General features: G+C 46.6%; 1 protein-coding gene across 16 annotated transcripts; it reads left to right on the forward strand.

The window, feature by feature from the left end:
* The first annotated feature begins 4,002 nt into the window (after window positions 1–4,002).
* Window positions 4,003–9,262, forward strand: LOC120395313 (collagen alpha-2(I) chain-like). Of its 16 annotated transcripts, none has more exons than XR_005592586.1 (4): window positions 4,003–5,228; window positions 6,703–6,759; window positions 8,113–8,147; window positions 8,326–9,262. XR_005592586.1 is itself a non-coding variant. In XM_039519620.1 (3 exons), exons 1-2 carry the CDS (start codon window positions 4,185–4,187, stop codon window positions 6,715–6,717), a joined length of 1,059 nt encoding a protein of 352 aa, XP_039375554.1. In that variant the 5' UTR covers window positions 4,003–4,184; the 3' UTR covers window positions 6,718–6,759; window positions 8,113–9,262. The 16 variants fall into 16 exon arrangements, 7 of the variants coding, with proteins under 7 accessions (XP_039375554.1, XP_039375555.1, XP_039375556.1 ...); XR_005592587.1 differs by having other exon boundaries at window positions 4,003–4,966; window positions 8,323–9,262; XR_005592588.1 differs by having other exon boundaries at window positions 4,003–4,966.
* Window positions 9,263–16,355: the final 7,093 nt, after the last annotated feature.

The following is a 16,355-nucleotide window of genomic DNA, read 5'->3' on the forward strand; positions in this document are numbered from 1 at the left end:
TTGTCTTCAATCATAAACAGGAATCTTGCATGTTTCATATTCAGACTCGTTGGATCTTTCATTAGCCACTCTTTATTTCAGTTTTTGCTTCGTTCTTTAGCTCATCTCCTCGCTTGTTACAACCTGCTAATTACAGCACCCAAATTTTCCCTTTTTGCTGCCTGCTGTTTACTGCATGACTAAAATTTTGAATGTGCTGTATTTATTAACTCCTACCTCTGCTAGCTACTATTTGTGTTTACTACTCAGCACTAACCTCCACTCAGCTCCAACTCCATTACTGCAGAGTATGAAAAGTTTACCAGACACCTTCTAGTTGATAACCATTTTTTCCCACAGTGGCACTTGTAAGTTGCTGAGAAATGTACTGAGATTCCTATCAGGTTGCTGTTTCTGGCCATTGTTCTTTTGCATGACTCTCTGGTAGTAGATATCTGATAAATTTGAAGACCAGCTCCCTTCTACCTGCTTGGTGAATGAGCTTTTTTATTATCTTTTCATCCCACCCAGACCCTCCTGGTAGTTGAATGTCATTACTATTCCTATCCTTCCCCTATCCCATTGTCAGTTAAGGCAAGTTTCTCTGATATTCTACCCTTTCTCTCACTTCCAGTATATTTATCCTTCTGTACCACTATTATTAATTATATTATTATTATTTATTATTATTTATGTTGCACTAGTGCACAGAGCCCCAATCAGGATCAGAGCCCTGTTGTGCTAACACAAGGATGCATGTCTTGCTCAGAAGAGCTTATCTTTTTAGGCCCAGACCCTGACACTGCTTTCATACGGGCAAAGCCCTGCATACATGAGGAGCTATCTTGACTTCAACACTGGTGTCCACCCACACAGAGGCAGTTGCAGAATCACGGCCTTAGACAATGGACACATATGAGGCACATGGAAAGAGACACACTCAAATAAATACAATGATATGGTCTGTGTTATTTTTTTTTTAAAAGCTATAAATGAAGTAGGTGCCAAGTGTCCGCATTCCCTTCCCTCCTCCTCCAACCTAACCATTGTTTGGTATCTGATATCTGATAGGTGTCATGACAGATGTGGGTTTTGAGGTGGGATTTGAAGGAAGAGATTTACGGATTACTTTAGAAAAGGAGTTCCATGCGTAAAGGGCAGTGTGTAAAAAGATGTGTGGAGGTTTGTGTGAGAAGCTGATAAACAAGCAGATAAGGCTGGTATTGTCAGAACAGAGGGTCTGGAGGCAACACAATAAAAGACCAAAGCGAACACTTTTAGTGATTGTCTTTGCTGCTGCTTTCTCAAGAAACAGTAATATGACACTGATTGCTGGTTATGCTGATAATATGGCATGATTGCTGGTTATGTTGCTGCCCACAGGGTTTTCAGTGGCAGCCTAGGACTATGTCCACACTACAAAGTCTATGAGTGCATAGCCCCTATTGTAGACGAGGCAAGTTTTAGAGGAATTATTGTGCTGTACAAAATTTTCAACAAATTCTGATAAGACTAATGCCCCAGTTTGATGAGTTAGTAAGAGGTTGAGTTTGGGGTTGGTTTTTTTTAAGTTACTTGAGAGGAATTTAAAAACAAAATGTTTAAAAACTCATCACTAGAAATGTACCTACTTATGCCAGCAGTAATTTTTGCTCATAATCACTACAGAAAATGAATGAAATGTCGCTACAAAATATGAACTTCATTTCACAAACTGAACACAGATCCTCCTGCTACTGTGACTAAAACCTTGTTAAACTTAAGTTAAAAGTTAATTGGAAATAAAAAGAAAAAGGGGTTGCATCCTTTCATTACTGCTGTACAATGTATCAAAATGGGCTCAAGTATAATTAAAAATATGTAGTTAACTTATTTTTTCTTACTTCTTTCTTACATTAGAAACTCCAAGTCTTGAATTAATATTTTTTGTCAGAGGACCAATTGGAGGACTGGAGATTTTAAATAAAGCAGTAATGTCACAATAGGCTGATACCTAAGATGTAGCTTTCCTAGTCCTCAGCTGAAGAAGGAAGGGTTGTTAAGTCTGTAGCAGAGGCCTTATCTACATCATGGCATAAGTGGTAGCATACACCACCAGCATAGAGGTGTTTTTACCACCATATTGTCTAACCCTGTTCGGAGCTGCCACTTGACAGGGGTGTGCTCTGAAAGCAAGACTTCAGAATTCTGTTCCCGTTGGCAAGTAGGTGAACATAATATCCACGCAGGATAGTAACCATGTCCCAGATCCTCAAAGGTGTTTAGGCTCCTCACTCCCATTGAAATCAATGGAAGTTATATGTCTAAATACCTTTGAGCAGCTAGGCTCAAATACCTTTCCGTTTTGTTAATGACTTCAATGGGAACAGGACTGGGCCATCCCCATAACAAAAGATTTGGACATGACTGGAACTGCAACTGATTGCAGGACCCTGGCTCCCTCCATAGTCCTTACATTTACTCACTCCTGACCTGGCTCAGAACTCCACAGGTAAGTAGCTATGGCACCTCCTAATGTCAGCAGACTTCACTCAGACCAGCAGCTCCTTATCTGCTAGAGCCTGATCCATAAGGACATTATATTTAAAAACATAAATTCTTTATAAATAGAGATACAAATTAATAGTCAAATGAGATAAATAAGGAGCTGGAATGATTCTGGGCCCCCACATAATATTTTTTATTATAGATTAGATAGAGCCTTTCAGTAATCAGCTTTACACTCCAAATCAAACACTCCCAACATATTACATTATTCAGCCAAGAGGTTCAGATGAACACATAACTCCAACAGGAAATTAAGTTTTACTAACCAAAGAAAAGAGCTAAATGAAACTGCAAATACAAATTCATAACAATGTTTCTCTTAAATGCCATTTACTGTGATGTGTTCCCTGAATCACCGGCAGCACATGCCAAACCTATGGGGAAAAAAACAGAAATTGAGCTTGTTTTTGGCTTAATTGGCTTCTGAGCTGTTTGTTGGCTATTTTTTTGTTTATAGCTTGCTGCTTGTTTAGCCTGTAGCTTGTTGCTTCTTTTTTCTGATTGGCTCCCGGCAAGCAGGGGCAAGCTGGCGGGCAGTCAGGGATTGACTCCACACTGCACACCAGGGGGATCTAGTCACATAGAATGTTGAGGTTCTTAGGGATTGGCTTGTTTTGGCCTTGTTTTGAAATGGGATTAGCTTGATTTTTGGTTTATTGTGAAAGTCGGGGTGCTTATTTACTGCGTGAAAGTTGGCAACAGCGGCACACACACACCTGTGTATCACACACATGAAACTGTTTGGCTATAAGCCACCATGACATGGGGTGAATGGTCCCCTCTGAGGATCTGCTTCCACAGTCCCTCCCCTTAGACTGACAACATTGTCTCAGCAGAACAGAACTGTCTGCCACTAAGGCCCCATCTAAACCTGGTCCTAGTTTTTAGATAAATTAGACCCTCACCTATACAGAGCAAGCAGCCATGTTTAGCAACTATATTTAGTTAAAATTTGCTGGATAGTGTGTCAAGAGGGGCCAAACTGTATTATAGCCAGGTTGTATTAGCCCTGGTACAGACGTAGCTCACACTGGCCATGTCCATCCTGACTAACCAAACCATGCTTTTGCCCAATTAGCCACACGCATAAACTATGTTACCACACAGCTGCTTTGGGTACCCACTGGGACCGTAGCTTGTGACATGATTTGGGGTAGACAGTCTGCCCATAGCTATAGTATGTTTAAACTGAGTTCACCAGCACGTGCTTCCCTAAGTGGGGTCTTAGAAACAGTCCCTGACTGCAACAACAGCCTTGGGGCCCCGCTTCCAGCCAGTGCAACCGCGCAGCTCTCTCTGCTCTGGGCCACAGAAAGCTCTGGGCATGAAGCGAGGGGCCGCACACAGGGCACCTGCATTGCGACTGGGCCCCGGAACACAGATGTGAGTCCCGGGGTGTGTGTGTGTGTGTGTAAAACTGGGGAGGGAGGAGCAGCTCGGGCCGGAGGGCGGCAGTGAGTCCCTGTCACGGGGGCGGGGCCGGCCCTGCGGGTCCCTAGTTCCGGGGAGCAGAGACGGGACTCGCTGGCCTGGGCGGCTGTAGGGCCCTGGAAGCACCAATCCGCCCCGGCCCTGCGGGCTGGCTCCTGCCGCTCCGCCCCACCACTGGGGCTGGAGCCGCCGCCGCCTCCCGCGGCCCGTCAGCCCCAGCCGCGCCGATGCCACGTGGGAAGCGGAGGAGCCGCCGCCGGCGCCGGCCTGGAGCCCCGGGCCCCCCCCAGGCGCAGGGGGCGCCGCTGGCGGGGCGCCGAGAGGCGGGAGTCTCCCGGGAGCGGGCGGGGCTCGGCCTGCCCCGCTGGGCCCCGCGGGAGGAGGTGCTCGGCGGCGCCCAGGGAGAGCTGGGCCTAGCGGGGCTGCTCCCGGCCCCGCCCGGTAGCGCGGCGGGGCCTGCCGGGGTCTCCCACCCGTGGGCCGGCCCCGTCCCGCTCCTCGCCCCGCTCCTAGCCCCGCCGGCCCCCCGAGCGCAGGGCAGCGGACTGCCCGCCGCGCTGGGCATCTTCCGGGAGCTGGCCGGGCTGGCGCGGGAGCCGGGGCCCGGGGGCAGCAGGGCGGGGGTGGCGCCGCGGCTGAGGACCGTGTACGTGAACCCCCGGTGGCTGGAGCGGCAGGCGGCCTTGGCGGCGGCCCCGGAAGGCCCGGTCGGGCCGCAGGGCCTGGAGGCTGCGAGCGGCTCGCCGGGGCCTCCGCCCGCCACCCAGGGGGAGCCCTGCCCGGAGGCAGCGAGTCCCTACGTGGGGCTGCGGAGACCCCTGGGCTACCAGCTGGCGAAGGCCACCAAGGAGCAGATCTGGAGGGGGGAGTTCATTGACCTGTTCTCCTTGCTCCACACAGAGCTGGCCCCGGAGCACGAGCCTGGCCAGGGGCTGGGGGACACGCTGGACCAGTGGGTCTCCGCCTTCCTGGTGTACGCCAGCGTGCTGTGCGAGAAGCACCCCAACAGGTGTGGGGCCATGTTCAAATACCTGGATGTCATCCGCAAATTCCACGCCACCTACGGCGGCACTTCCTGGCTGCACTATGACGAGGACTTCAGGCGGCTGGCGGCTAAGGACCCCACCATGGCCTGGGGGGATGTGGACTTGAATCTGTGGATAAAGTGGATGGCCCCGTTGAAGCCATCAGCAACCAGGGAGCCGCAGGCTGCGGGTGACCAGCAGGCTCCACTGCGGTCTCAAAATTCCAGGACAGATGATAAAAGTCAGGTGTGCCGGGCTTGCAACAGTGGCACATGCTCCCACACTGTCTGCGCATTAAAGCAGAAATGTACAAGGTGCCAGGGGCATCAGGGTGCTGCCGATGCATGCTGTGCAGCCAAAGGGGAAGAGAAAGGAGGGCAGATTGAAAGACCACGGAAAGCAGAAGAGCAACAATGCTCAGAATGTCACTCGAGTTGAGACAGGGCCTCACTCCTAATAGTCTAGAGATTTTTTTCAAACAGATACAGATTATTTGGCTAAAAAAGTCAACTATGGATTCTTAGTTGACTGATGCAGCATGGTTTAGGGTGTAAACAAAGCTCCAGCAAGTTAGAACAGAACACTTACTACAAAATGTGTTCCCTACTTGTATTAATTTTTTGTACATGCTACTACCCAACAGAAATTAGTTATTGATACTGTTGTAATGTTAAGGCCCCCCCCAACAATCTGTTTTTCCTCTTTGTAAAGAATATGTTGCTTCCCAAGAAATCCTGGGTGGGCGGGAAAGAAAACCAGGAGACCTCTGATTGTTTTAAATATGTTCCTAATGATAGAGTTATTCATATACAAAACAGAATGTGCATGAGATTTTGCTGTTGTCATTTTGGGAGGTTTTGGCATCTCCAGGTGGGGTGAAAGATAAAAGCTGGTGAAGAATGCACGTCAATGCAAGTGAGATAAACCAGAGTTTTGGTGGGCACGGTTTGCACCACTGCTAACGAATAGAGGATTCAGGTCAAACTCAGGATTCAACAGATGAAATCCACAAGAGTTTTAGCCTGCCTTGGTGCAAAAGCACAAGAAGAAGGCCTTATCTACATTGAGGATTTGCCATTATTACAGTCATGGGTGTAACTGGACTGGTGCAACCCCTAAGGTACACCTGGTGAAACTTATTCTATTTGAAGCAGGGAGGGGCTCTTCCACCAGTACATATAGCAGTGCTGTCTGTGTACATGAGGGGTTGCACCTGTCCAGTTATAATAATGACTGAAATGAAAGCAAATCCCCAGTATATACAAGGTCAAAAACTGAATATTGAGTCTTGGGTCAAATGTATGCTAGTTGAAAGGCTTTGTTAATGCATTCACTATTCTTATTTTTTTTAATTGTTTTGAGGACCCTAGGAGGCAAACTAATTTTTGATGCATCCTTTTGGATTCTTGCTATTCTATATTATATTTTTATAGTGACTGGCACAGAGCTGTTAAAGGGTGGGACTGTAGTGGCATGATCTGGAGATAGATAACTTTTCTAGAATTGCAAGTATTTACACAGTCACTAAGTCCTGTGTTTTGTACCATATCAAAACTGGTTTGTCTGAGCCAACTGCAAAAACAGTGGAAATGGGTACCATAGAATGTGTACCAAATAACAAGTACTATAATAGCTCCCAGTGCAGCTATTGTGGCATTAATACATTTTTGTAATGATAATACTCTATGCTTATGCAATTTGTTCTGACATCTCTCTTTAGACTTCTCATTTCTGAAATGTAGCAGATCAATTTTTACTTCACTGCAGATCTTACCATGTGAGTACTCTAAATATAACATGTTAGACATATTTTTCATCCTGTTAGAGATTGGATTTGCAGTTTGTAATCTTAATCAGACTCTTAATTCTGTTAAAGGTTATTCTAATTATTGGTACTGGGTATGGAACAGCTGTTGTATTGATCACGAGAGGGTTTGATCCTCTTCCTATTGAAGGCAGGGGCAAAACTCCCTCTGATTTCAACAGGACTAGGATTGGGCTCCAATTTGCAGTGTTTTCCTAAGAATTTGAGGAAGCTGTCAGAACTTCCTAGCATATACAAAAGTGTTAAATGTGTGTGGGAGGGTTATTTTAAATGGGTTCAGAGAAACAGTTTGTTTGTATTTTACAGTAAGGGCTTGTCTAAAATGAAAAATTGTATCCACCTTAACTATAATGGTAGTTAACTCTACCAGTGTAGTTAAAGCAGTATAGCTGCCCCTAGCATGAATGCAGTTGTGTTGGTATAAAAGATCTTATACCAGTGTAGCTTCCCATAAGGAAATAATCTCTCATACTGTCAGAACTGCATCCACACTGGAGCACATACAGGTATAACTATTTCAGTTTAAAAAGAAAAAATTTGCATTCCTAACTGAAATAGCTATGCCAGGATATCCGTTATGGACCAGACCTAAGTTAAAGTGTGAGGCTTCCATGGCAGGGCACTGATGAAGGCACAAAAGTGTCGTGGAGTTGCTTTCCTTATGGGTGACCTGCAAAGGAAAACATTTCTTTTCCTGAGCTATTTATTGCTCCTTTATGATGTATAAAGATGGTCTCCAAGAAATAAAAGTTGTGTTGTCTGTTTGTGCTGGAAGACTATAGAACTAAACGGAATAGTAACATCACATTAAGCTTAAATCTTTTTCATTCTTGAATGAGAGAAGGAGATGCTGTCTTCACACAGGGAGCTTTTCTCCCAGCTGTTTGTTTGAATATTTCTTTTCATTTTTTTGCTTCATAAAAACAAAACAATAAAAAAATTCAGTTTTAAGCTATGTGACTAAACATTCTTTCCTTTTACAATTAAAGGTTGTGAAAACTACATTTTAGATTTCAGTTTCTTGTAATGTTTTATCCCCCTCAGTTCTCCTGTTCTACAGAAGGTTGATCACAGCTAGAACAAAATCAAGACTTGATATTTCTAATGTAAAAATTAGAATAACTTAAAAAAAATAAAAAAACAATTGAGGCACTCTTTACTTCATAAGGAAGCAATCGAAACAATTTTTAAGGGCTGGAGTGAGAAACGATATTTTGGTTTTGGACTTGATAGCATCAGTGCGTCAAACTTATGTCAAGATTAATTTTAGGTAATTCTCAATTCTTTTTAATACCACATTCAAAGAGGAAGCTAGTTGGAAGGGCAGTCCAACTAAATTGGTGAGTTACATACTATAACTGACTAACTCTTAAAATTTAAATGTGTGTGCTTTTGTGAAATACAGAATTTTTTATAGGTACCAACAGCCTGACTCCATTGTTGTTTAAGTGGAGCTCAGGTATTCTAATGCATCCATTTACCTCTGTTTTTGCTACATTGCATGCTCTGCTAAAGAAGACATAGGAGATTCATTTTACCCAACCAGCAGTTGTAGCAATGGACTACAATCAAGCCAATTTGTTGGACAGTAGGAATACTTGCAGTGCAGCATTTGACACAGACTATCCAAAGAGGGCAAAGATTCAGGAGGGTGAATGAGTTGAACCGCCTTTGCATGAAGTCTGAAACAACTTCCGGAAGGGGAATCCTACTCTAAAATACTGCATAGAAAGTATAACTTAAAGTGAATATTGTAATTACCAGATTGTCCCTTCTCATTCAAGCAAACTCTTTTGTGCTGTTCTGGGTCCTTAAAAGATCACACCTGAATATTTCAAAATCTGTGTACTACACTTATTTTAAAAAAGATTTCAAATATTTGTCTTTATTAATTTTGCCATTTCATGAAGAATATCTGCAACAACAGGTACTGAGTTGAAATAATACCCTACATTCAATAGATCAGCAGCTGTTGACAGTTTTATAAGATTCACACAACATTTCCTCTCTTTTTCCTCTGGGGGAAAAGAAGCATTTAACTTCCATTGGCACCTTCAAAGAAGCCATAGGGCAGTCATGCATACCTCGCTTCTTCTCCACATAGAGATGACAAATTATTCTGCCTTGCATCCCAATAGTATATCTAGCATTGTAAATATCGGGTTATGAATGGTTATTGTCTGGTGCCAATGAAAGTTAGATTAGATGGATCATGGCTTAAATTATTTTTTTTTTCCAGTGTTCTGTTTTTCTCTCCCCCTCAGCTCACATACTAGGGCGTATGATCAAGGTGATAATAGTATTAGGTATCAGAAAATCAACCATTAGCTGTTCTGTTTTCCCATTCTTGGTTGTCACAATATTATGCACTAACTTGAAATGTTTGTAAATTCATATTAAAAATGTTTGAGACCTCATCTAAATAATTTTTTTTATATAAAAATGTCATGCTTAACTTTTAGCCTTAGACTCATTTTTTGTTTTTCCCTTGTGCTGCTATGTCCCCTTTAATTGCTTTCTGACCCTTTGTGGTTTTGGTTTTTCATTGTGATGGTGCAGCAGAACCTTTTTGTGCATGGAAGGAAATTTTACTAGGATCATCTACAGAAGATACTTTTAGACATGGAGCTTTTGTTTCTTTGGAACTTGGCAGTGTGTTTTACAAGAGTTTCCTGAGTGCAGTAACTGTTCTGGGGACAGATTCTCAGCTGGTGTAAATTCACCTAGTTCCAGTGACTTTAGTGGAGCTGTTTATACCACCTGCCGATCTACTTCCTGTTGTCCAGAAGTTGGTATGACTTATAGTTGTGCTTGGATAATTCATGCTGTACTTGAGACAGTAACACTTTGACAGTCCCAAAATAGGGCCTCCACTTAGTACTCTAGTAGTGAGTGGGCCACCTAGTACTATAAAATCCAATTGTTAATTTTATAGCTCTGCAACTGAAAAGGCTTGTTTTAATGAAATGCGTTGTCCAGGTGCTGAAGATTGCCATATTTGAATTTCATATTTTCCTGTTCTTTACCCCCCTTTTATTCCTGCTTGTGTTAAAATTCCTTTACTCAGCAATCATGTTGTCTCCCACCCATTGCTACTGCTGCAGGTGCTGACTGGGGAAATGGTTGTTAACATTGATGCTATTGTGACAGGATCCCTGGGGTGTAGCCTGGGATTGTGAGGCTGTGCCCCCTGAACTCTCCCGCCTGGGCTGTCACTCACAATGCCTTGCTAGTGCCCATCAGCAAACCCCTCCAGCTGCTGTGTCTGCTCAGCACAACAGCATGTGGAGCCCCACACCCAGCTATATTGCATGAATGCTTGCAGAGCCACTCATAAATCACACACAGGCATCAGAACCCAATCACCCCCTGCTCTCAGCACTGTACCCCAGGAATATACTGTCTTGCACTGCTCAAGATGAGTAGTGAAAATGTATTAATTGGCTCATCACTTTATCAATGGAAAGTCGATATACACCAGTCTTTGCAAAATCTGAGCAGATTTGCCATGAACTTCATACAAACTAACTGGTAGAGATAAACAGTTAAACAAATGTGACTATAAAAGATAAATTTTAAGTGATAGGCAAAAAGTCAGAATTAGTTACCAAAAGAAATAAAATATAAGCATGCTGTCCAAACTCTCAACCCTGTTAGACTGGGCAGCAACTAGATTAAGCAGTTTTTCCCACCCCGCTGGATATTGCAGTCCTTAATATACAGCTTTGTCCCTTAAAGCTGGGCCAGTCTCCTCTGTTGGAGTCTTCAGTCTTCTAGTGTCCTTGTTGCTTGCATCATAGGTGGGGGCAGGAGAAAAAGCCAAGCATGTGGCCACTGTGTCTGGTTTATACCCTCAGTCCATGTGCTTGGAAAACACAAGTCCAGGCATGTCTGAGTGAGTACTGCTGAGTCTCCAGGCAAAGTTGAGTGTGGCCTCATGTAGGTGAGTCATTGAATTGTAGCTCCCTTGCTGGAAATGGCTGTTGATGGGTTGTTTCATACCCCGCCCTGGCATTGGTTACTTTTATTGCTGTTGCCTCTGGGGAGCTAATATTGGGCTGAATCCCCAACTTAAAGCATGTTTTAGTGACAACCATACAACATAATTCTCATAACTTCATATGTGTTAATTATATGGATAGACAAATGATTTTCACCAGATCATAACCTTTCTCCTGATACCTTACAAGGCATGCTTTATATCAGGGGCCAGCAACCTTTCAGAAGCGGTGTGCTGAGTCTTCATTTATTCACTTTAATTTAAGGTTTTGCGTGCCGGTAATACATTTTAATGTTTTTTAGAAGGTCTCGCTCTATAAGTCTATATATTATATAACTAAACTAGTGTTGTAAAATAAACAAGGTTTTCAAAATGTTTAAGAAGATTCATTTAAAATTAAAATGTTGATCTTACGCCGCCGGCCCGCTCAGCCCACTGCAGGTCTGGGGTTCTGTTCACCTAGGTCAGCAGCAGGCTGAGCGGGGCCTGCAGCCGGGACCCTGGCTGGCAAGCATCCGGCAGCCAGATCCCCAGACCGGCAGCAGGCCGTGCGGGGCCAGCGGCTGGGACCCCAGAATGGCAGTGGGCTGAGTGACTCAGCCCATTGCTGCTCAGGGGTTCCATCCATGGGCTTCTGACAGCTGGGATCCCATACAGTGGGTACCTACCTTCTCCCTGGTTCTGGCCCATTCTCTTCCTCTCTGCACTGAGCTGAGGGTGGGAGTGCACTGAGCACAGAGCTGGGGGTGAAAGGTCTGGCCAGGAGCTAGAATGAGGGAGGGGGCTCAGGAGATTTGGGTGTGGGGCACTTACCTGAGCAGCTCCAATTTGGTGCGAGGGGTGCAGGTGAGAATGTGGGTGTACAGAAGCTCTCGTTTGGTGTGAGGGGTAGGGATGGGGATGCGGGGGGTGCATGGGGTGTAGGGGGGCTGGGTTTGTGGGGGGTGCAAGTCAGGGCAGAGGTCTGGGGGCATGTGAGGGGAGTGCAGGTGTCAGGGTGGAGGGGGCTGGGTATGTGTGGGGGTGCCAGAGTCAGGGCTGGGGTCTTGGGGGTGGGGTGGGTGAAGGAGTCAAGCAGAGGGCTGGGTGTGTATGAAGGGGGTACAGGGCTCAGGGCAGGGGCCTGGGGGGTGTGCGGGGCTCAGGGCAGGGGCCTGGGTGTGTGTGGCGGAGGTCAGGGCAGACAGCTGGGTGTATGTGAGTGGGGGTCAGGGCAGAGGGCTGCGGAGTGTGTGAGGAGGGGTCAGGTCAGGGCAGAGGGCTGGAGGGGATATGCTCAGGGGGTGCAAGGAAGTTTCGCTTAGGGCGTGAAACTTCCACCTTGCCCCCCCCCGCCCTGCGGCAGCTCCCCCCCTGCTTCTGCCCTGAGGTGCCCCCCCAGATGGCAGCTCTCCCCCCCCCGGGGAGCCATGCAGCACCTCCCCACCCCAGCTCACCTCTGCTCCGCGTCCTCCCTGAGCACACCGCCCCCGCTCCAATTCTCCTCCCTGGCTTGTGGTACCAAACAACTGATTGGTGCTGCAAGCCTGGGAGGGGGGAGAAGTGGAGCAGTGACACGTGCTTGGGGAGGAACTGCTGTAAAAAAAATTGGGGGCACAGCTTTTTGGCACCCCCAAATCTTGGCGCCCTAGGCAACCGCCTAGTTCGCCTTAATGGTAGCACCGGCCCTGTACATGCCCCTATTCCACCCACCCCACTGCTTCTTCTCTGCCTCCGCAGGGAGCAGCCAGTATGCTGACTCTGCTCCTTCCCAACCCCCTCCCTTGCAAGGGTCATGAGCTGATCAGCCGGCAGGGAGAGAGGGATGGAGAGGCGGAGGAGGGGCAGGAATCCAGCACACTACGGGAAGAGGCAGGGGAGCTGGCAGGACCAAGCTTCTGCCCATAGGTGTGCACAGCACATTTCACTAGGGTGTGCACCTAGGGAGCCCTGCCCTAGCCCCGCCCCCCCATGCCCTAGTCCTGCCCCCGCCCTGCCCCCATCCACTCCCTCCTACTTTCCGCTCCCTGACTGCCCCCCTCAGAACTCCCAACCCCCTGCTCCTTGTCCCCTGACTACCCTCTCCATCGACCCCTCCCCCTAACTGCCCCCAGGACCCCACCCCGTATCTAAGCCTCCCTGCTCCTTGTCTCCTGACTGCCCCCCTAGGACCATACCTCCTACCTGTCCCCTGACTGTCCTGACCCTTGTCCACACCCCTACCCCAGACGGATCCCTGGGACTCCCATACCTATCCAACAGCTCCCTGCCCCCTGACAGGACCCCCCAGAACTCCCGACCCATACAACCCCCACTCCCTGTCTGTCCCAACCCCTCTCCATACCCCTGCCTCCTGACAGGCCCCCACCCAGAACTCACAACTCATCCAACCCCCCCCAGCTCTTTGTCCCCTGACCACTCCCTCCAGAGACCCCCCCACCCTAACTGCCCCCCCAGGACCCTCCTGGCTCCCGGTCCCCTGACTGCCCTGACCCCTATCCGACCTCTGACAGACCCCAGGACTCCCATGCCCCATCCAACCCCTCTGCTCCCTGACTGCCCCCTCCAGAGACCCCCACCCCTAACCACCCCGCCCGGGATACCACCCCTATCCAACCCACACTGCTGCCTGTCTCATGACTGCCCCCACCTCTTATCCAACCCCTCCCCCCCCCCGGACCCCTTACCATGAGGCTTCTACCAGCATGTTCTGCTCCGCACAGAGCCAGACACGCTGCCCTGCGGGAGAGCACAGCCCCATCCCTCAGAATGCTGTGCGCGCGGAGGTATGGCTCCAGGGGAGGGGGGAAGGTGGGGGAGGGGCCGGCGGCTTGCTGCACTTGGCCTGGCACGCCGGTCTGGGAGCGTGGACCCCGCGGCTTGCTGCGCTGGGAGAGTGGGGCCATTTGCCCACCCATGCATCAGGGTGTGCCTGGGCACACCCTGTGCGCACACCTATGCTTCTGACCCTTGCCCCCGCGCGGGGGGAGGGCAGAACGGAGGGCAGAGAAGAGCGGGCTGGGCAGGATTTTTTATGGCACGCTGCTGCCTGCTGGGACTCCGACAGGCAGCAGTGTGCCATTAAAAATCGGCTCGCGTGCCGTCTTTGGCACGCGTGCCATAGGTTGCTGACCCCTGCTTTATATGCAAGATCAGAATCATATATAAATGAGGCATATGGGGGCTACAGGGTGCTCCCCAAGATATAGAATGTCACAGCTATCATCAGTGACACTTCTGCTGGAGAAACATCGTGTAAGAGAAGCACAGGTGTTCCTCCAGGGGTTATGGAAAACACAGAGCCTTACTACTGCCTCTGAACTTAACTATCTCCAGTATTTGTTTCCCCATGAACTTGCTTAACTCAGCCCTCACGGCCTCCTACTATCCTCAACAGTTAGTTACTTGGCACTTCTACTAACTCCCATTCTGTCCATGGGATTGACTAGCCTTTTCCCTCATGAACACTGAAGTTACCATGTCTTTGGTTAGTAATCATCCCAGTTGTGTGCACAGCAATTTTTTCTTTGCTAAGTTTCACCAAATATAATGGAATCTCTAGTTGGAAATACTCTAAAATGCTCGGGACCCAAGTTTGCATTAACTGACTTGCTTGGGAGAATCAGCACCATTACAGCGTTATGGGATTCTGAAGTAGTCGAGCAGGCCCAAGCGTATGTACTGCTTGAGATAACTCCAAATAGTTTTTCTGATTTCTAGCAAGATAGAGAAAGTGTTTTCACAGATGTGCTTTTCAGTGTCCTGGTTTGACATTGATTGTTGTTGCAAAGGGCAAATTAAAAACACTGAAAACAGAAAGTGCCAGATGCAACATGACTCTGACAACACCAAGCCTCTTGTGTCTCGTCTGCAGCGCATAAAACAGAGGAGAATTAAGATAGCCAAAGGGATTTGTCTTTGAGCTAGCTGATAGTGTCAATTGGCTAAAAGAGTGAGTTTACAGTAAAGGCAGCATCAATTTAATGGAGTTTCTTCACTGTAAAAACACCTCTAGTAACTTCTACCCAAAGTATTTGAAATTAATTTTGAGCATTTGAAAAATGAAATAATATTGACATTATCCTGACCTGACTGATAAAGTGACTTGTCTTATCATCCTCTCTTTAGCTGAATGAGCTGTATCTGGAGAAGCCTCTGCTCGCCAAATACTTGACTCTAGAAAAGTGATAACCTTTGAGCTCTAATATGTGGGGGTGGGGAGAGTACCATATATGATTTAGATGTGGCTTCAACTGCTATTCTAAAGTGCTCTTTTTTTCTTTCATACTGGAGCACTTGGCTTGTTTTGTGTCAGGGCCAGCAGGTCAGGAGTCAGCTGAAAAGGTGCCAAGTCTAAGCTTCGCTATCCCTGCTTTTGCACAAGTAGTACTTTTGTTATACCCATATAATAAAAACCAGCAGGATTTTATTAAGAGGGATAAGGCAAAGATGCCACATTTATTGTAAATACCATAACAAAACAAAAAACAATGTTTTTCTACTTGTTTCTATTACTACTTATTCCTTACACACACACACACACACACACACACACACACACACACACACACACACACACACACACACACACATATTCATTTACACAATCATTCATTCAGGTTCTGTATAGATGTTATAGTTACCAGCCTAGATGTTGCTCATGCCAAGTTACTGGCCAGGTATCTTGGTCATGAGGATGGAGCTGAGTCTGTGTCAGATGCATCTGATGCTCCTGGAGGCTGGCAGCAGAACCATAGACTCAAAGTCCTCAGTCTTTAGAGTCCAGTTTTATAGGAATTTATTCCTATGTCAGTTCATGAGAGTTGCTTCATTTTGCTGTTGCTAAATCAATCAGCAGGTGGCTGGCTCCATGTTATTAGATGTTTTGTTTTTCCTTCCTTTGAGGTGTGGTGGGTGGATTCCAGTTTGCCCTCCGGGGGTCATCTGGTTGATCCCACTTGACACCTTCTTCAGCCGACACTGAATTCTTCAGGCTGGTGACTCCCTAACCATTCATTCACATACATTCTTTATCTTAATCACATCTATTTCACTGTCTCTTTACTTTTTGGGGTGTTACTAATTTATGTGAGACTCCCTGTCTTTTAACAAGCAAAGATAAAGTGAGATGAAAACTTACAGAGGGTGGGGGCCTCTATCTATACACTATAACAGCTACTGTTTTGGCTTACTTAGAGATAATTAATGTTTAGCAAGTTTTATACAAAGTATTTCTTTGAGCTTAACAAGTTTTATACCAAGTATCTCTTTGAGCAGGCTTCACACAGACACAGCTGGTGGCTTGCAGGTTAGAGGCTAAATGCTGGGAATCACAAATTTACTTTTAACATAAATCTTAAGTTATAAAGTATTAATTAACAATAAATTAATAAATCATTTCTCATATAAACCATGTTTAATATAAACTTTCTTTAATATTTCTACACTTTGAGCTAGCTGAACTGTGAGTGATGTTTTGTGGTGCTCTTCTTTCCTCTTCTTTGCCAGTCAGGGTAGAAAAGCATGTATAGGGCTAGATTCTATTCCTCTTCGCATGAGTAAGTGTTTA

The sequence above is a fragment of the Mauremys reevesii genome, linkage group 1, assembly GCF_016161935.1.
Source record: "Mauremys reevesii isolate NIE-2019 linkage group 1, ASM1616193v1, whole genome shotgun sequence".
NCBI classification, from domain to species: Eukaryota; Metazoa; Chordata; order Testudines; family Geoemydidae; genus Mauremys; species Mauremys reevesii.